This window comes from Pituophis catenifer, unplaced genomic scaffold, assembly GCF_029215685.1.
Source record: "Pituophis catenifer annectens isolate HBS135680 unplaced genomic scaffold, rPitCat1.0.hap2 SCAF_6, whole genome shotgun sequence".
NCBI classification, from domain to species: Eukaryota; Metazoa; Chordata; class Lepidosauria; order Squamata; family Colubridae; genus Pituophis; species Pituophis catenifer.
In genome coordinates, this window is record NW_027256886.1 from 36119251 (window position 1) to 36139375 (window position 20125).

At 38.6% G+C, this 20125-nt stretch overlaps 2 protein-coding genes across 4 annotated transcripts in view; both read left to right on the forward strand.

Annotated features, from left to right (window-relative positions):
• The window catches only part of TF (transferrin), a 92428-nt gene that overhangs the window by 30208 nt on the left and 42095 nt on the right, over positions 1 to 20125 (forward strand). Inside the window, exon 17 of one of the 2 annotated variants that reach the window (XM_070944931.1) lies at positions 3590 to 3816. The exons of the other annotated variant lie outside the window; for it this stretch is intronic. Coding sequence (XP_070801032.1) covers positions 3590 to 3630 — 41 coding nt within the window. The 3' untranslated portion in view covers positions 3631 to 3816. Of the gene's footprint in view, positions 1 to 3589; positions 3817 to 20125 lie in introns of those variants that run through there. 2 annotated transcript variants of the gene reach the window in all.
• On the forward strand, positions 7795 to 15969 carry SRPRB (SRP receptor subunit beta). Of its 2 annotated transcripts, XM_070944933.1 has the most exons (8): positions 7795 to 8007; positions 9587 to 9681; positions 9868 to 9945; positions 10394 to 10476; positions 10819 to 10955; positions 11572 to 11626; positions 13089 to 13341; positions 15781 to 15969. In XM_070944933.1, the coding sequence occupies exons 1-7, from the start codon at positions 7872 to 7874 to the stop codon at positions 13303 to 13305; spliced, it is 801 nt and encodes a 266-aa protein (XP_070801034.1). In that variant the 5' UTR covers positions 7795 to 7871; the 3' UTR covers positions 13306 to 13341; positions 15781 to 15969. The 2 variants fall into 2 exon arrangements, with proteins under 2 accessions (XP_070801034.1, XP_070801033.1); XM_070944932.1 differs by lacking the exon at positions 15781 to 15969 and having other exon boundaries at positions 13089 to 14653.

Here is a 20125-nt window from a genome sequence, read left to right on the forward strand (position 1 = left end):
TAGTCACTTACTCCACAGAAAGCTAGGACACGCGAGCTTTCCAGTCATACGAAAAATGTTAGAGTGTTCCGAAGATTTAAAGATAAAGAACTGTAAAAATTACTTAGAATGCTCTGTGTGCAATTCTTCCAAAATTAAAAACAAGCCAAAACCCAAAAAAGCCACTCGCACCACACAATCAACCTTTCAACTAATTCATATGGATGTAGTAGGCCCATTAAAACCTTCAATTAAATACAAAAATAGATACTTCCTGACCATAGTCGATGACTATAGTAGATTTGGTTTTGTATACACCCTTAACCACAAAAGTGAGGTTTTCAAAAAATTTAAGGAGTTCTTTAAAATGGTAGAAACACAACACAATACCAAAATCAAACAAATAATGACTGACAGGGGGTCGGAATTCCTATCCAACGAATTTTCAATTTGGCTAAAATCACAAGGAATATTGCACTTTAAATCTTGTCCATTTTCCCCATTCCAAAATGGAGTCTCTGAAAGGAAGAATGGATTGCTACAAACCATGGTTAAATGTGTGTTAGATGATGCTGGTTTAAACCAGTCATTCTGGGCTGAAGCCCTTAATTATTCCAATTACACTATAAATCGCTTATGGTCCAGTACAATCAATAAGACCCCATACGAACTCATGTATGGAAGGAAACCAAAAATTGGGCATTTACACGTATTTGGTGTATCTGCTGATGTATATGTGCCCTCACAGTTAAGGCGCAAAGGAGAGAAAGTATCCAAAAGACTGATATTTATGGGGTACGAATCAGGAACCAAGGGATATCGCTTCATTGATAAAAATAATCACTTCATTGTATCCAGATCTGCCGTGTTTCATGAACACATGAACTGGTCAAAATTACATCTCAATGAAATTTACCCAGAATCAAAAAATATTATACACACGCACGCAAAACATCACACATCAGATACGAACCCCAAATCCACATCTACTAACAGAATCAAATGCCCAGTAATAGTTAATGATGAATGGAAAAAAGGACACCCCACTTTGAAAGTAGATCAATTAACCGAAAAAGAAGCTAAGTATATGCATAGCGATGAACATCCCCAGAATAGGCCCATTAGATCCAATAGGGGCATAATTCCTAAAAGATTAGATGATTACGTACTGTCTATCCAAGCTAAACACCTGACTCCTAACACATATGATGACATACTTAAGCTACCCCTAGAAGAAAAAAGTAAGTGGGAGGAAGCAATGAAAAAAGAGATGGACAGTTTGAGAGAACTAAATGTATATACACCAACAGACCTGCCCACTGAGAAATCCCCTATTGGCACTAGGTGGATCTATAAAATCAAGGAGCTAGAGGATGGTAAATTCCTATACAAAGCCAGGTTGGTGGCTCAAGGCTTTGCCCAAAGATTTCCGGATGACTATGAAGACACTTACTCCCCAACCGTTAGATCAGAAAGCGTGAAAACAGCACTAGTGTTAGCTTCTATCTTAAATCTGGAAGTATATCAATTTGACGTGCAGACAGCCTATCTGCACGCTGATCTAGATAAAGAAATTTATGTGAAAGCACCCCCAGGAAAGGATACAAAAAAGGGAGAAATTTGGCTATTAAACAAGAGCCTTTATGGACTAAAACAGTCCGGTAAGCAGTGGTATGAGTGCTTATCAAAGATACTTAAAAATATGGGTTTTGTAGCTACTTCATCTGATTTTTGTTTTTTCACAAAAAAAAATAATGATTCTATTGAATATGTTTTGATTTATGTTGATGATATATTGTATTTTGGACACGACAAAATTAAATGTGATAATTTCGCTGAACAACTAGGCAAAAATTTCAACTTAAAAATATTAGGAAAGGTAAATAAGTATCTAGGAGTCCAAATTGACAAAACAGATAAGGGGTTCAAATTATCTCAGAAAGACAAGATTATGGAACTCATACAAAAATGTAACTTAATTAATTCAAAAATTTGTGATACTCCTATGTCAACTGATTTTTATAGGAATGTGTATAATGAGTACGAACCATTCAAGGATAACACGTTATATCGATCAATTATTGGGTCCTTATTATACATATCTAATTGGACCAGGCCTGATATCACCCTTGCTGTAAATTTGTTGTCAAGACATGTAAGCAATCCTAACTCATACCACTGGGAAGGAATTAAGAGGATTCTAAAATATCTAAAGTCTAGCATTGATATGTGCTTATTCTTAGAACCATTCATTTCTGAAAAACCAACTTTGACCTGCTACGCTGATGCTGATTGGGCTACTGATTCAAAAACCAGAAAAAGTACTTCTGGATATGTTTTTCTTATAAATGGCTGTGCGGTGCACTGGTACACAGGCAAACAGAATTTAATTGCCACTTCCACAGCGGAAGCCGAATATGTTTGTTTATCCAAAGCGGTCAACAATCTAACTTGGTTCGATGACTTGTTAACCAATGTGTGGGATGAACCTGTTTATCCAATTATTATCAATGAGGACAATAAGGCAGCAATTGATATATCAGCTTCCGAAGCAATAGGTCAACGATCTCGACATATCGATATAAAATATAAACATGTAAGACAACTGTCAAGTATAGGATTTATTAAAGCTGTCCATTGCGATACTAGTGAACAAATTGCTGATATCCTCACTAAGCCATTGCCAACCAAACAACATATGTATTTGACTTCCAAACTTGATGTGCATATATAATCTTAATAACCCACCATTAGTTAGGTATTTTAGAGGGGGATTTGTTACAGATGAAAATACCTAACCTGATATCTGTAAATATGTGTGCTTGTTTATATGTCATTATGTGATGTCATTGTGTCACTTACCATTGGTTAGTACTTACCATTAGCCCCGCCTTCTCTGTATATAAGTTCTTGTTCCTCCCAGATTAGTGCTTGTCTAATTGTGTTCCTGAGAAAGAAAAGAAATAAATATTACTATTACAAGAAAGCCTACAGTCTCTTATATATGGGCCTAACCAGGATAACCAAACTAGCAACAAAATAAAGTTTTCTTTCTTTTGTTCATTTTTAACTGTTCTGTTAAGTTCTTCAGAGATAAAGGAGAAGAAGCCAATTGGAGCAGGGTTGTTGTTTCTTTTTTAAAAAAAATTAATAGAACTTAACACTACTAAGGAATAATTTAAAACAGTTACGGTGATGATATTTTAATGATGCAGAGTATGCACTTTTGGAAGGTCTTTTTCAGTCTCATTATCTATAGAATATGTCTCTTTTGTTTCCATGCTCCCAACAATTTGTAGAGGAATGTGGAATTAAACACATGGTTAGATAAAAATCAAGTGGTTAGATATTTTTATACTCTCACCGCTCCCCCCCCATTTCACACGAGTTGTGTTTTAAGAGATGCCATACTTCAGCCTTCCCAACCTGACAAGCTCTAGGTATTTTGGGACAGCAGGGATTCAAGCTGGGCCTGGAATAGTCAATACAGCAAAATATTCTAACTATTTCCTAAAGATTAAAGAGTTTGTGGGCCACTCTGCACTATTGTAGAACAATTTATTTAGTTCTGTCTCTTAATTCTTACTTTTTTTCTGTTTTCTTGTGACAGAACTCCTTAAGGTCTGCACCTTCCACGCTCATGACTGGTGAATATCAAGTTCTTGCAGTGAAATAAAATGGATGCTTCATACTTACTTGCCCAAAGTTGACAAAAGTTTACCGTACTTACTTTATTCTTCTTTAATACCAACAATCTGTTAAACTTTCCATTCTGGCTTTGTAACTCTGTAGAATCACTAGTGCAAAAAATAAAGAGAATTAACATCTACAGTTCAATTTCTGTTTATTATGATTGCTTATTTTAGTAGCTTGCCTTCATATATTAGCATTTTGTGTCATTATCTACCAAGGCTGAAAACAATTCCTTGGACACAAATAATAATAACAAATAATAGTAAGGCAACTTTATTTGGAACAGCTTTCACTCTGTAACAATATGTTTAACACTCTCAAACAACAATGGCTTATCCTAACTCCTTCGAAAGGAGTCAGTAGGTGGATAATAATGCCAAATTGAGTCTAAACATCTTGCTGACTATGCAACCAACCATAATAATTGCTTATGATTATTAATTGTGATGGTTTGTTATATAGTCAGTGAGATGTTTAAATTGGATTTGGTATTTTTATCCACTTATTGAGTGATTCTGGTATAGACAGCTGTTTGATAGTGCTAAAGTACCATTGCAAGATGTAAGCTGTTCCAAGTATAACTGCCTTTTGCAATTGACTGGTGGTGATTTTATCAATGTCAATGGTGTTCAAGTGATGCTCCAGATGTTTTGGGATTGCACCGAAGCCACTTATTTCTACTGATACTATCTTCATGGCTCTTCTAAACAACACTAGAGTGGGGCCATCCAGATATTGGAAGAAATCTAATTCCAGAGGGCAGGCACTGCTGCAGAAAAAGGTATACTTTTAGGGTCCCAATAGATCACATTATTTAAACAAGGAACCTGAAGTGTGCCAGCCCTGCACTGAAATGGCCTACTCTAGATAATCCATTTCCTCTAGGTTCTAATCAGCTGCAGTCTGACTATCAGCTAAACAAACTTTTCCAAGAAGGGATGATAGAAAACTGGTTGGTGGTTGTTGAAAACTGTTGGATTCAAGGATAGCTTTTTGAGGAGGGGGTGCACTAATGTTATCGTATATCTGAACAGGCAAAAGAGAATAAGGACAATTGGAAGAGGGAAAATAGGAAGGTGGAGGGGAAGGACACACCATGTATTTGTATTTACATTCATTAGAGAGAAATGGATTACAAGTGAATAAACAGGTACACATTGCTAGTATTGGCTATTTGCTTAGCCTGCTCTGCAAGCCATGTAGAAAGTTAGCACCCACCCCTCTCCTAGAAGAATGAAATATTTTGGGAAATATTATAAAAGACAGAATATTATATTCCCCTAAAGGAGAAATATGCTATTAGAAAGCAGCCCCCACCTTTCTTAATAGCTCCAGCAGGCCAGCCTATCTACAAGACAAAAGACCTTCAGCTCCAGGATGATGGGATTATCCTTCAGGGAAAAACCATTCAGCCACAATAGGAACTGCATTGCATCAGCCCAAGTTTCAGTCAAGCTTGACTCAGAAAACGTACAAAATTAGCTATGACCCCTGCATAGCTCCACGGGACTCTGACAGCAACCAATAGGATACATGTCCTTGCTACAGAAACAGGAAGCTCAAGGGCAAGGCCCAAGAGAGGGTATAAATAACATTCACTCTCCACTCCATGTGGTCAGCTGCCCAGGATCTCAAACCCATGTGGTCCTGTTCACCAATAAACCATCTTTCCAATCAGCCTCCATGTTTCCAGGGTCTTTCTCCCCACTTGGAACGGAACCAGATGGATATTTTTTTCAACAGGCAGTTAGAAGTATGAAGCCGCTGGGTGAGATCATTCATGGTTTTGGGGTGATTTGGGTTTGGGATTCTCGGCTGTCCATGGATGACCATCTGACGGCCGTAACCAGGGCGGCCTTCACACAACTATGTCTTGTGCGCCAGTTGCATCCTTTCCTAGACCGAGATGCCCTCGCCACGGTCACCCACGCCCTTGTTACTTCTCGATTGGATTACTGCAACACCCTCTACATGGGGCTGCCCTTGGGATGCATCTGGAGGCTCCAGCTGGTCCAGAATGCGGCTGCGCGGATAGTTACTGGAGTTCCTCATTACTCCCGTGCAACACTTCTCCTGCGCAAGCTGCACTGGCTGCCGGTTGCTCTCCGGATCCGTTTCAAGGTGCTGGTGCTTACCTATAAAGCCCTACATGGCTTAGGTCTGGGGTACTTGCAGGACCATCTTCTGCCTTCCTCCCACCATCCAGTGCGCTCCCACAGAGCAGGCCTCCTGAGGGTGCCGTCAGCCAAACAGTGTCGATTGGCGTCCCCTAAACAGCTTTCACCCAAGAAAATCCAGAATTGGGAAATATTTTATTAATAGTTTAGATCATGGGTCCTCAAACTACGGCCCGCTGTAGTCATTAATCCAGACTGCACAGGACCAGAAGGCTGCCCCACCCACATCGCCCTGCCACTCTTAGGCTGAGCGCAGGACTTATCTTCGCTAGCCCCGTGGGCTGGAACTGAAAAGTAAGGCCAACAATATTGTCCTGCAGAGACACTTTGGAGGCAGGGGAGGTGAAAAATAGGGTGCCTAGACACCCCAGGAGGCCAAAAAATGGGCAAAACCGGCCCATTTTGCCTGTTTTTGGCCTGCAGAATGCTGTTGGAGTTGGGGGAGGCAAAAAACGGGGCGCACAGATGCCCTAGGAGGCCAAAAAAAGGGCGAAAACAGTCTGTTTTCACCTCCCCCGCATTCAGAAGATAGAGACAGAGAGACAGAGAGAGGGAGGGAGAGAGAGAAAGACATAAAGAGAGAGAAAGAGAAAGAAAGAGGGAGAGACAGAAAGAGAGACAGAGAGAGAAACAGAGACAGAGACAGAGACAGAGACAGAGACAGAGACAGAGAGAGAGAGAGAGAGAGAGAGAGAGAGAGAGAGATTTCTCAAGCTTCTTGGGGCTGAGAATTGCTACAAAACTGAGTTTTCTGAAGTGGACCACTAGACTCCTAAACAACTGAAAAAATTATCTAGTAAAAAGAAAAGTCAACCAAAAGAGCAACATGCAAACATAAGCAAATAAAACAGCCCCAGGAGCAAAACAAATTAAAGTTTAATTTGTGTGCATTGTTTAATGGACTGTTAAATTGCCCCCCCCCCCCGCCTAGTCACATGACCTAGCCACCAGACCCATCCAGCTGGTCTGGTCCCCCAACAGTCTGAGGGACCATGAATTGGCCCCGTTTAAAAAGTTTGAGGACTCCTGGTTTAGATGTCATAAAATCTTGAGTAAGCTTTGGGGTTTCCTCAGATTTCTTCATCTAGTTGCATATAAAAAGAAATTAAAGGAAAGAATATGATGTAGAATTAGTGCTCTACCTTTAATATTTGCATATTACAGTGTATGACATATTGGAACATTGTAGTCACGTTTTAGATAAACATTGTCATGTTTCCCCCCTCACTTCTGACCATTTTTTTAAAAAAATCAGACTGATAAACATCTCTGAAAGTCACCATTTTGATTATTAAAATAAAATTATTACTCAATTCAGGTTTGAATAGACATGCTACTATTACAGAGGTAGCAATAGAGTATGGGATTTACACCAGTTTGTTCTGAACTTAGTAAAAACACTCTCCCATTATTGTGTTGGAAACAAAATTTAATAACCACTTCCGTCAGCTTCTATCAGTAGAGTAGGAGATGACTGACTGAGCAGAAATATTATTCTCGGCCGGGTTTTTCAAGAGTCATGATCAAGATCATCATTGCGTGGACACTGATCAATTGCACTAACAAAGCGTTTTTAAATGCTCTCCGTTTCATCTTCTATAGTTTTTATAAATCTGCCAACACTTTCCATGCCGAATGAAATGGGCTAATAAAATCATATTCGAATGTTTAAATATGGCTCATTCCCCAAACTCTGATTTTGGGTATAATATTACAAAATTCTGTTGATTTTGTTCCCTACAAGAAATTCATGCTTTAGATTTAGAACAAGCTTCCGCGTCTCGGTATCACTAACTTTCTTCGCTAGGAATTCTGGGCGCTGTAGTCCAATGTAATTATACCCCTCTGTTTTTTTTCTTACTTGAAGATGAGTGAACTACAGTTCCCATAAATCTCTTGGAACATGTTCCTCTGCTCCAGTAGCCAGCCACCCGCTGTAGAAGCCGGAAGTGGACGATTCCATAGCTGGACACGTCGCTACATTAGACGTATTAAGCTGTCACGCGTGTCGAGCGGCTCAGCATGAATGGTGTGAAAGTGACGCCCCAGCGCGAAGGGTTTCCCCCTCCCCAAGATGCGCCCCTGCCGGCCCAGGACGTGGCGCAGGTCCGGCTCCTGATCTCGGTGGCGGTGGCCGTGTTCGTCGTCTTAGTTCTGGGTGAGTTTCAGCGCGCCTTAGCCCTGCTCGGCGGTTGCTTTCCAGCGGCGCAGAAAGCGGGGAATGGAAGGTGAGCCGGGCTCTCCTAGTGACGCGGAGCCTTTCATCGCTCTGGCCCTTTAACTCACAATTGCAAGGCTGGCGTGCAGCATGATCATTTGAAGGTAGGTGGCAGTGGGGCTTTTGTGAAGTTCATCAGGGGGTCTTGCCCTAGATTCTGTTATGGATTGCACCAGAGGGGCTAAACCAATTTCGTTGATGCACAATGACAATAAATGCTATATTATACTATACTATTGTAGAGAAACATCTTGCCACGTTTGGGGAATGTCTGGAAGGAGTAGTAGATTGCTCCCAAATGTATTACATTTGAACTTTCTTCTTTTCATTGAAGACTGCCATTAATCAACTGATTTGGGGGACTTTTGCAAAAGGCTATGTTCCTTGTCAACCTATTCCCCCCCAAGCCCCCCCCTTTCTGGCAATTGACTCCAAACAGTCTTCCACTGTCAAAATAAAATGACTGGGAAAATACGTGTTCTGATAAAACACATCTGGCAACCCACAGGCTGGTGAAAAATTGCTTTGGACTTTATGGTGAGGGTTTTATAATATTTGATGAAAGTGCAGGAGAAAGAGAGCTTGTAGGCAAATTTAGAAAGTGAGAAGTAGGCAAATTTAATTGACAAAAGTGTGATTTCTGATTTAACTGATTTCTGACAAGATAATTGTAATTTGTAATTCTGTCAAAGTAGTGTATTTTATCATTGAATTTAATGTTATTTTGAATGAACTGCTATCCTACTACAATGGTACTAAAAAGTTTGTAAACCTTTTTGAATGTTCACTATTTCTACATACCGTAGATATGATATAAAATGTGATCTGTCTTTCACTAAAAACTAGATAAAGAAATCAGTTCAATGAGTCAAAAACATATTTGTATATTGTATATTTGAAAATGATCCAGAGCTACATATCTTTGTGTGATAAAAGTATGCCACGTTTCATATGTGAACCTTAACTGACAATCCACCTTTAGGCATCAATAACTGCAACTAAATGGTGATTAGTTTTGCATGTTGATTTGGAGGAATTTTAGCTCATTCCTTCTTACAGAACAGCTTCAAAGGGATGTTGGTGGAGCTCCTTGCATGAACTGCCCACTTCCACAATATTTCTATACAGGATGAAGATCAGGATTTTGACTTGGTCAGAATATTTAATTTTCTTTGCTTTAACCATTCTTTGGTAATTTGACTTGCGTTTTGGGTCATTGTCTTCCTGCATTCCTAACCTTAACACTAAATCTGCACAACCATTTTCTCTTAAACTTCAGTTCAAGAACAGATGCTATGACATTTTGCAGTAGAATATGTTCTTACAATTCAGAATTCATACTTCCATCAATGATGGCAATCTGTCCTGGTCTTTAGGCAGGAAAGTAGGTTCAAACTCTCTGTACATAATGTGAAGTAGCTTTGGTTTTAGACATTGCATAAATCAAAATATTTTCATGGATAGCAATGTTATTTATGCATATAGCTTAGTTATTCAGTGGATTACTTGTCTTTTTCAGTACTTTGGAAAGTTTTCCAAGCAAGAAAGAGCAGTCGGACAGCAGTGCTTCTGGCTGGTCTCTGTGACTCAGGAAAAACTCTTCTATTTGTTAGGGTATGCAAGTTTCTTTCATAATTTCTTTTAGACTGTATCTAAAACTAATATTTTGTTGTGATTTTTTTATGTTATTGGAAGATTAAACTTTAACACTTCTTCTTGCTTTTGAAGTCTTTGAAAGCATTAGATTGGTAATTTTACTGAGAATATTTAATTTTGTCTGCTTTCTTTTGATTTCCATAGCTCTTAACAGGAAATTTCCGAAATACTCAGACTTCCATAACTGATGGTTCTGCCTCATACAGAATAAAAAATGACAAGGTAAGGATGAAAATGTTACATATTGTGGTATATATATATATATATATATATATATATATATATATATATATATATATATTTTTCTTACTTCTTCGTAGGGTCTATGTGTGTTTTTCTTCTAGCCAGGTTTTCCCTACGTAGCCAAGGTTTTTTTGTAGCTCCAGCTCAGTAGAATCTCATCTACTCGGTTCTGGGCTCAGAACCGAGTAGATGAGATTCTACTGAGCTGGAGCTACAAAAAAACCTTGGCTACGTAGGGAAAACCTGGCTAGAAGAAAAACACACATATATATATATATTATATAATATATATGCATGCATATCTAAAAGGATTGTTATTCGTTTGAAATAAACTCAAATAATGGTAGAAGGCAATAAAAATGTATAAGCCTAAGCAAAATACTGCCTAAAATTGCTCCATGATAAATATTTATTGCTTCTCCTATAGAATAGGAATGTGACTTTAATTGACCTTCCTGGCCATGAGAGCTTGAGACTTCAGTTCCTGGACAGGTTCAAGACTGCAGCTAGGTAAGTTTCAAAAGAATGGTTCTATTAGCATTTTCAGGACATTACCGGTATATAGACTTTTAGGATTGCTGCAAATAAATAGAAGGATGTGATGAAATATGTGCATCTCATTTATTGGATTTTGTTCATCTTTCTCTGTTTTCCTAAACTTTTCTGCCCTGCTAATTGGAGAAGAGAAGAGTTTCAAAACAAAACAATTCACATTAAGATAGCAAATTTTGACAATATCAAAACTTAGAGGGGGAAAAGTGATGATTATAAGCAGTTTCATATTGTGGAGGGGGAGTTGTTTATTTTGCTCATATACCAATTGAAGTTAATATGCACTGCATTTTTGTATAGGGCAATTGTGTTTGTTGTGGATAGTGTAGCTTTCCAACGGGAGATGAAAGACGTGGCAGAATTTCTGTACCAGCTCCTGACTGATAACACAATTCTGAAAAATGCACCTCCCCTCTTAATAGCCTGCAACAAACAAGGTAAAGACTATCTTTGAAATAAGCCTGCCTTTATTTACACATATTTTAAAATGTTTATACTGATTAGTATTTTGCCATGCCTTACTGTATATAAGGTGTAGAATAAATGCACATTTGGAAAATAGTTTCTGTCAATCCTGGTAAACTAATTAACAGCTTTTATCTGTTTCTGAAATTTGGATCCTGTTATGGGAAATCATGGTTTATTTTAATGGTGGTTTATGAACTCAGCCAATTAGCCAGATACAAACATAACTTATTTATGTATTTGGATGGCTATCACCAACCTCTTACCAAACCACTGTGTTGCAGTGGTGAATTCAGGGCTTAGTAACTGCCCTTTTTAGGAACTGAGTGACGACTGTGTCTGGAAGTAATAGCTGTGTGACTTTCTCCATTTCTTGCAATTATCTGAGGAGATTTGCCTTCATCAACTTGCCTGATGACAACTCAGATTAAGCTTTCTCTAACAACCCTCCAATTTCTTTGGAATGCACCCCCTAGAGTTCAGAGGCCTAGCAGTGTCATTAGCTTTTAGAAAGTTCCTTCAAATGTATCAAGCCATTGTTATCTGTAGCACAATATTAATGTGTTTTTTCCCTTATTTCTTCCATAGATGTTACAATGGCAAAATCTTCTAAGCTCATACAGCAGCAACTGGAAAGAGAACTGTAAGTTTAAAGAATCAGTTTATCAGGGGTCACCTTCGTGCATCTTTCCTTATGTGCAAGGTTACTGCCCAGTAGGGATGACATTTTAAAAATTATTTTCCCATGGTTGTGAAGGCACATTGGAAAGTAACATTGAGCAGTGAAAAATAAAACCGAATATGCCCGTAGAATTTCCAAACTGTTCTGATGCATGAGATCAGCTAGAGTTTTAAATAGCAACATACATATTAATTTAATCAAGTCTGTTAGATGGAGTATATTTTTAAAATGTTGCTTTCAAAAATTATTCAAATTATTCTTGATTTAGTATCTCAGTTGGTGCCCTCCCTTCCTCCCTAGCCATTGATTTTTTGTTGACTCCTGGAGAGTTCCTGAACTGGTCCCTGTAGTTTTCTTTATAAAATTTTGGAAATGGTTTACCATTATCTCCTTCCTGAGTGGGTGTGACTGAGTTCCTACAATATCCAATTTTACAAAAATGTATTTCTTTTATCACCTGAATGGAAAGTTATAGTTTTATGCATACTATATAGTTCACATTGAAAAATAACAAGAGATACCTTCTTTTCCCACGTATATACTCTCCCATCCATTAAAATAAGGAACACTTAAAGTAATGCCATAATTTGTTTTGTGTTTTCAAATTAAATTTCTCAGCAGATGTAACACACAAAAAGGTGTTTTCCTTTGTTGATCTTTAAATTAATCCTTAAAGCTAATCCCTGAATCATTATAATCTTATTTTTGATTATCACCAGAACTGACAACATATTGCAAAGTTGTTGCTGAGAGGAAAATATCACTTTCTTTGCCTTTTCTCCTTTTCCTAAAGTATAATTGAAGAATTAACACACTTGACCAATTATTGAAACTTTAATTTCATTATGATTTACTATTGCCAGATTTTGGCTATAAATATCTATGATCTAATAATTAGGTTCTTTTCCCAAAGATGGATCATTCATCTTTATTTATTTCTGTTCCATGCTTTCTCTTGGGCAGCTCAAAGTGACTTACAAGGAAGTACTCTTAAAAAGAGTATAGCTAATCAAACATGAAAATAAAGTAAAAGTTATGCAGCGAATATCTCTACGTTGGGTGTAGGATAAGGATAAAGGTTTGTCCTCCAAGCTTATGGGTTGGTTTCCAAACATTTTGTTACCAGGCTAGTTAACATCTTTAACTCCGCTGAAGATGTTACCTAGATAGCTAATGAAACGTTTGGAAAACAATCCACAAGGTCAGAGAACAAACCTTTATCCTAAAAGTTACGTTTTAAAAAGGAAAAAAAAACCCAATAAAACAGATAATAGTTTGGTTGTGGTGAAGTTGTGATCCTACTCATATTAGCTAGTTTCATACATCTCTCTCTCTCAAGATTGTGCAACCTACCCACAATGCCAATGGTTGATTTTATACAGACCTATTTGTCTAAGTTTGTTCTCCTTGATTTTTTTTTCAGTAATACCTTACGAGTGACCCTCTCTGCTGCCCCAAGTACCATGGATAGTTCAAGCTCGGGATCTGTCATTCAGCTTGGGAAGAAGGGAAAGGAGTTCGACTTCTCTCAGCTGCCCATGAAAGTTGAATTTATTGAATGTAGTGCCAGAGGAAACAAGGGAGAGGAGGGTAGTGCTGACATCAATGACTTGGAAAAATGGCTAGCAAAAATTGCCTGAGAATAAGAAGGTGGCAAAGAACAAGCCTTGGGAAGAGTAGGTATTGGAATGAGGCATGCAATTTAATAGAGCAAGAACTTGAGTTTTAAATAGTAGTTTGGCTAGGAAAAGATGCACACTTGGAGCTTGTAGCAATGGTGAGGACATGCTCAGGGAAGTTTTTACTTTCTGTTCATTGTTCACAGAAAGGCTCTGCTGAAGTAGCCTTGTTCTTTAAATATAGCCTAGCAAAGAGTAGCCCCTTTTCTGCTTCCTATTCTCATTGTTGCAGGTAATTTTCCTACTCTATTTTAGGAAAAGATCCCTTAAAAAGGAGAATCCTTGTTACACAAAAGTCTCAAGATGAAAAGGAATATTTCTAGATATTCCTAGATTCAAATTCCTTTGCTTCTGTTTTCCTTCCAATACTCTTTTCATCTGAAATGCTTGTGATCCATGTCAATTTGTTATTTTATCCTTTCATTCTCTAAAAAGTTTTATAACACTGTGGAATGAGTAGAATTTACTATTGTAACTATGGTAATGTGGCTTCTTAAAAAAAAGTAATAGATAACTACTTCCAATGTTTTGTGCAATGCCTAGCAGCGTGGCCATCCTATCACTTGATATGTATTGTTTTGCTTCTAAAAATTGTCTGAATAATTGAATAAATCTCAACTTCCTTCCTTCCTTCCTTCCTTCCTTCCTTCCTTCCTTCCTTCCTTCCTTCCTTCCTTCCTTCCTTCCTTCCTTCCTTTGTGATGTTATTTCAGTATTTAAACTGTGCTTCTAAAAAGAAACATCACTATTTGTCTGATACACATTTGGTTGGATTACTAACTTCTTAGCAAATCTTAAATGTTATAGCATCTTCATGGAAAGAGAGTGCCAAGTTTGTAAATCTACTAAAATGTAACATGCTACCTTCTGAACATATTACATTTTAGTAGATTTAAAACTTCCATTAGTGCTTTAAGATGTGTCATTTCCATCAGCTCTTGAAAGATGTTTCTCCTGTAGAATGTTCAATGTTCAAGAGAAGGAGTAAGCATTAGAACTGTGTGCTTGTGATTCTCTATCAAATAAGATGTAACTGTTCTCACTTATATTCTTGTTTCACAGTGTATTTTATGTGCCATACTTTTTACAGCAGAAATAGGTAACTTAGAATTTTTTTAGTGTGTCACAAGCTGGACTTGATACTTTTTCTAGATGAGTTGCATTTCCCAAAAGTGTTGTCTGTAAAAAAAAGTGATACCTACACAGAAAACACTTTGAATTATTGTTTTGAATGCTTAATGTACATCTCTTCTGTCCTGTACTTGTTACTAAAGACCAAGTTCTATTAAATTGTTTTTCTTAAATTGTATGAATTGGTCCCTAAGATTTATGTATATTCCACAAAAATCTGTTCAGTATTAGTAGCTTCACGATTTGCTCTGAAGTTTAGACTTAGAAATAGCTTTTTGTGCTTGAGTGACTTGCAAATAGAACATCAGGGCCATGATTCTAAACTATGTTTGAGCTTAGGAATGGGGTTGTGCTCTCTTGCTTTTATTTCATAAGCTTTTTGCCAAATCCAGAATAAAAGTGGTAAATAAATCATGTCAGAGTTCATGAGAACTCTGCTTGCCATGAGGCCCACGGCCCACATTGTCTTTGAACAAGCTGCAAAGGTGTACACATTTTACATTGTTATTTATGTCTACAAATAAAGATATATTTGCCTAACATGCCTCTGATTTTCTCAGTCACATTTTCTTTAAATAGAACGTGTGAATGCATTGTTCGGAGTGCATGTTTAAACATGGTTATTTTTGCTTGTGAAAGGCTTACAACTCTTGCTACAAAATTCTATAGGGTTAAAAGATGTATTTTAACAGGAGTTACTGTACATTTTTTTGTACTTCAGTTCTAAATTGTAATTGGGGAGGGAGGCTGAAAAGGAAGCAACAGTGATGTTGTAGAACTTAATTTGTTATAGGATGTAAACGTTCATTCCTGGAGCGGTGTCAAATTGTAGCATGTAAAAAATTATATCTTGGTTACAACCAACATTAAAACCTGTCTACTGCAGGGTGTTGGGTTTAAAGAGAGCCCTTCAGGTTTGAGAAATGCTGGATTACATGTGAGAATACAAATGCTTTATATGAAGCAATAAAAATACCCTATATATATTTTAATGTTTACAAAGACAGAATTACAAGGCATAGATATGTGGAAACAGCATTTTATGAAAGATATATATGTTGTCTGCTTCTGTAATTAAGTAATTGCTGGAATAAAAGTAAATAAAAATCTTTTCCTATTGCAATAGGAAACTACTCTCATAGTTTTATTCGCCCAATATGTATTTGCCAATTGAAGGCAACATTTTAACTTTTTTTAAGGCTTTGTTAATGGTGCTAAGAACATTTGCATGGAGATTGTGCTTTATTAAAAATAAGCTCTGATATATTTATATATTTAGTTACCTTTATTGTCATTTATAACCAGGAGCTTAAAGACACTGCTCTGCCAGTTGGCTTGAGACTCCAAAGGAGGGGCTCCATGTTGCGAGTGGTAGATAATATCAGATCCCATCTCCCCCACCGCTCATCCTACTCACTCACTCCCCATCTTTTAGGTATTGTATTTTGTATTTTTATATTTTTGAAGTATTCATATGGTTTTATCTTTTTAATATTGTAAGCTGCCCACAATTACCATGTGGTAAGATGGGCAGCCAATAAAATTAATAAATCTAAGTTCAATTCTATAAATTCCAATGAAAGATGGTCCTAAAGAGACTGTCTCTTCTTCATTTTTTGTCTATAGTTGTTTTCTTCTCAATTCAGTGGGAGACTCTCCCTTGTATGATTTCTGTAAATTGCTCTGGGGAGTGTTATAGAAATTCTTCTTTGAAAGCTCTTCAGCTGAGCTATGTTGAACTTTAGTTTTGTGTTTTGGTTGAATTTCTTTAGTTAATGCAAATGGCCAGAAGAGGGCAGAACCTCTAAATTTTAAATATTGGCCTGTGAGTCCTTCACTTGTGTCACACTTTGCAAATATTGCAGTTTTATGTATCAGGCTGTGATGTCAGTTTAATTCCTGGAATACTGGTGTTCCATTAATCTTGGATCCCCGGCTTAATTTAACTAGAGTGTTTTTAAACTAAGTTTTTATTCTGCAACTTCATTGTCCATCTGGGGAATTTTCCAGCTGTCTTCACAAACAAAAAGTATGATAAGAGATGGAATAATGGCTCCCAGACATCATCATGCCTGCGATGATGTCTGGGAGCACTCTTTGCTAAGAATTTTGAGTAAGCAAATATTCTGCTTGGTGAAAGAGTTTTCTCTTATTCATTCTTTTTCTCCCTAATATTTTGGGAATTTATCTACATGGGTTTACTGTTGCTAATCTGTGTGCGTATTTATCAGAACCACATTTCTGCAACTTCTGCAGCCAAATGTATTGGAATAACAACTCCCAGAATTTTAGCTAGATGGCATAATATGCCATGTTTTCGGCTTTCTCTTCCACAGATAATCAAATATTTCTGATGGTATATGAAAGACACCTCCCCCTCCATTGGTACAGAAACTTTCTTTAGGTTTTCTCAATTAGATAAGTATAAGATTAGATTATTAATGTACAATTAATGGACAGCTAAGATCATACAGAAAAATATAGATTCTACTAGAACAGATTTTTTAACTGGTTACTCTCATACTTGGTTTTCTCCAAGGAGATTCACATCCATTATTACATTTTAAATTCTACAGGGATATCAGGACTGCTTATATTCTGTTCCTGTTATATAAATTTCCAGGAAAACTGGACAATGTCTAAGTAAATCATTTTCAAGAAGATTCAAAACCTTTTATTATTAATGAGGTAGCCAAATTCTGTGTTTCTGAGGTGAAAATAAGGCATAACTAGTTACAAAGATAACCACTTCTGTTTTTTTCATTAAGTCAGTTTTAATATATACTAGCTATCTTATTTCAGGTGCTATATATATTTCCTCACAGATTGCAATATTTTATATTTACACTGGCATGGGTTTACACTATTTACACTATTATAGTAGGCTATGTTTTACTTTATTTCTTATTTTATCTTTGTTATGCTAATATTTTATCAATTTAGTTTTACCTTTGTGTTGTGTTTTTAAATTTTTGATTGCCATTGACTTAATAAACAGTATTGCATTATATTGCTCCAAATGTCTCCTTCTAGAATCACAGTTGACACTGGTTGCCACTTCTACCAGCTGAGCATTTTTGACTGTACGAGAACATAAGACCGGCAAATCTAATTTGCTGTGGTTGTCGAAGAAGTCCTATCAAGCTTGCAACATTGTCGCATTGAATCTATCTCCTGTCTAACATGAGGATTACTAGCTTCCAAATTAGATTCTGAGGAGAGTGGCCACACGGCCCAATCTTTATTTTCTGATACTTCTTGATAAGGTCTCTCTATTCTTCCTACAATTCCTCTTTGCACAGGAACTTTTTTTTGTAAGAGTCTGTCCCAAACGGCACTCCCATCTCCACTGCAGCATCATGGTAGTCTGTCTCTCTGGCTTCCAAGCAGTTTTGGTTGTCCTGCTTTTTGTCACATTACTTTTTCTCAAAGTTCTCACAAAAATGCAATCTTTTCTAGTATGTAATTCCTATTCCTATTTGGTCCTTTCTTTTTCTTTGTCCTTTCTTTCACACTTCTATGTGGGCACATAGTCCATTCTTGCTCCATCTCTGAAGCCTTGCCAGAGTTCCAGTGGCATACAGAATAGTGTGGTATTTTTGTGTTAGGGTATTTTTGCTGTTGTATCTGTAAGTCTGCTTCAACTGGTAAGGAGACCAAGGTAAGCTCTAATGGTATTTTAAGCCATTCTTTTGAATTGGATCTTGAAATGGTCTCTATGTTTGGTCAATAATTGTGTTATGGTATTATGAAGCAATTATGAAAAAAGGGACACGGTGGCTCAGTGGCTAAGCTTGTTGATCGAAAGGTTGGCTGTTCAGTTCGAATCCCTAGTGCTGCGTAATGGCTCCCATTACTTGTCCCAGCTTCTGCCAAAGTAGCAGTTCAAAAGCACGTAAAAAATGCAAGTAGAAAAATAGGGACCACCTTTGGTGGGAAGGTAACAGCATTCCGTGTGTCTTTGGCATTTAGTCATGCTGGCCACATGACCATGGAGACGTCTTCCGACAGTGCTGGCTCTTCGGCTTTGAAACAGAGTTGAGCACCACCCCCTAAAGTCGGGAACGACTAGCACATATGTGCAAGGGGAATCTTTACCTTTATTATGAAGCAGATGAACTTTCCACAGATACTTCAAAGCCAGCTAAAGTACCATTCTCCAGTAGTCTCAATATGTTATTACCCCAAAAATGCATCACTGTGGCCAAATACAAAGTATTACCTATCACTGGAAGATTTAAGAAGAAAAGAAAGCTGAAGAACCTACAAAATCTCATGCTACAATGGACGTGTCATTGGTTTTTAAGTTGCTAAAAGGTGGATGTTTTGTAAAAATCCACAAAAGAATAGCATCTCCTGCATATGGAGGATCTGTTCCAGTCGGGCTTCAGGCCTGGGTACAGCACGGAAACGGCATTGGTCGCATTGGTTGATGATCTCTGGAGGGCTCGGGACAGGGGTTGCTCCTCTGTCCTGGTCCTATAAGACCTCTCAGCGGCTTTTGATACCATCGACCATGGTATCATGCTGCACCAGCTGGAAGAGCTAGGGGTGGGAGGCACCGTGTTGCAGTGGTTCTCCTCCTTCCTCTCCGACCGGTCACAGTCAGTGTTGGCAGGGGGGCAGAGGTCGATCCCGAGGCCCCTTGTATGTGGGGTGCCACAAGGGTCGGTCCTCTCGCCCCTTCTGTTCAACATTTATGTGAAGCCGCTGGGTGAGATCATCTGTGGTTTCAGGGTGAAGTACCACCAGTACGCTGATGACACCCAGCTGTACATCTCCACCCCGGACCACCCCAATGATGCCCTTGAAGTGATGTCCCGGTGCCTGGAGGCTGTACGGATCGGGATGGGGAGGAACAGACTCAGGCTCAACCCATCCAAGACCGAGTGGCTGTGGTTTCTGACATCCCGATATAGTCAGTTGGTGCCATCACTGACTATTGGGGGCGAGTCATTGGCCCCCACGGAGAGGGCTCACAACTTGGGACTCCTCCTGGACTCACAGCTGTCTTTAGAAGAGCACTTGACGGCTGTGGCTGGGAGGGCGTTTTATCAGGTTTGCCTGATTTGCCAGTTGCGTCCATTTCTGGATCGGGACTCGTTAAATACGGTCACTCATGCCCTCGTCACTTTCCGCCTGAACTACTGCAATGCTCTCTACATGGGGCTCCCCTTGAGGAGCACCCGGAGGCTCCAGCTGGTCCAGAATGCGGCCACGCCGGTGGTTATGGGAGCGACGGGGCGCTCCCATGTGACCCCCCTCCTGCGCGAGCTGCACTGGCTCCCGGTGGTCTTCTGGGTGCACTTCAAGGTTTTGGTTACCACCTTTAGAGCGCTCCATGGCTTAGGACCGGGGTATTTACGAGACCGCCTTCTGCCACCAGTAGCCTCTCACCGACCAGTACGCTCCCATAGAGAGGGGCTCCTCAGGATGCCGTCGGCCAAACAAGGTTGACTGGCGGCCCCCAGGGGGAGAACCTTCTCTGTGGGGGCACCCGCCATCTGGAACGAGCTCCCCCCGGAGATACGGAGGATCCCGGACCTGCGCGCTTTTCGCCATGCCATCAAAACATTTTTCCAGCAGGCCGGCCTGGCCTAACCTCTCTTTTAAACTTTTTAAAATTTTAAAATGCTTCAATTTTAAATTT

Bases quoted from the DNA above. Each gene is read 5' to 3' on its own strand.
- SRPRB (XM_070944933.1), top strand. From the start codon at position 7,872: ATGAATGGTGTGAAAGTGACGCCCCAGCGCGAAGGGTTTCCCCCTCCC. The intron at 9,682-9,867 runs GTATGCAAGTTT...TGATTTCCATAG, and splicing joins AAACTCTTCTATTTGTTAGG to CTCTTAACAGGAAATTTCCG. The intron at 10,956-11,571 runs GTAAAGACTATC...TTTCTTCCATAG, and splicing joins AATAGCCTGCAACAAACAAG to ATGTTACAATGGCAAAATCT.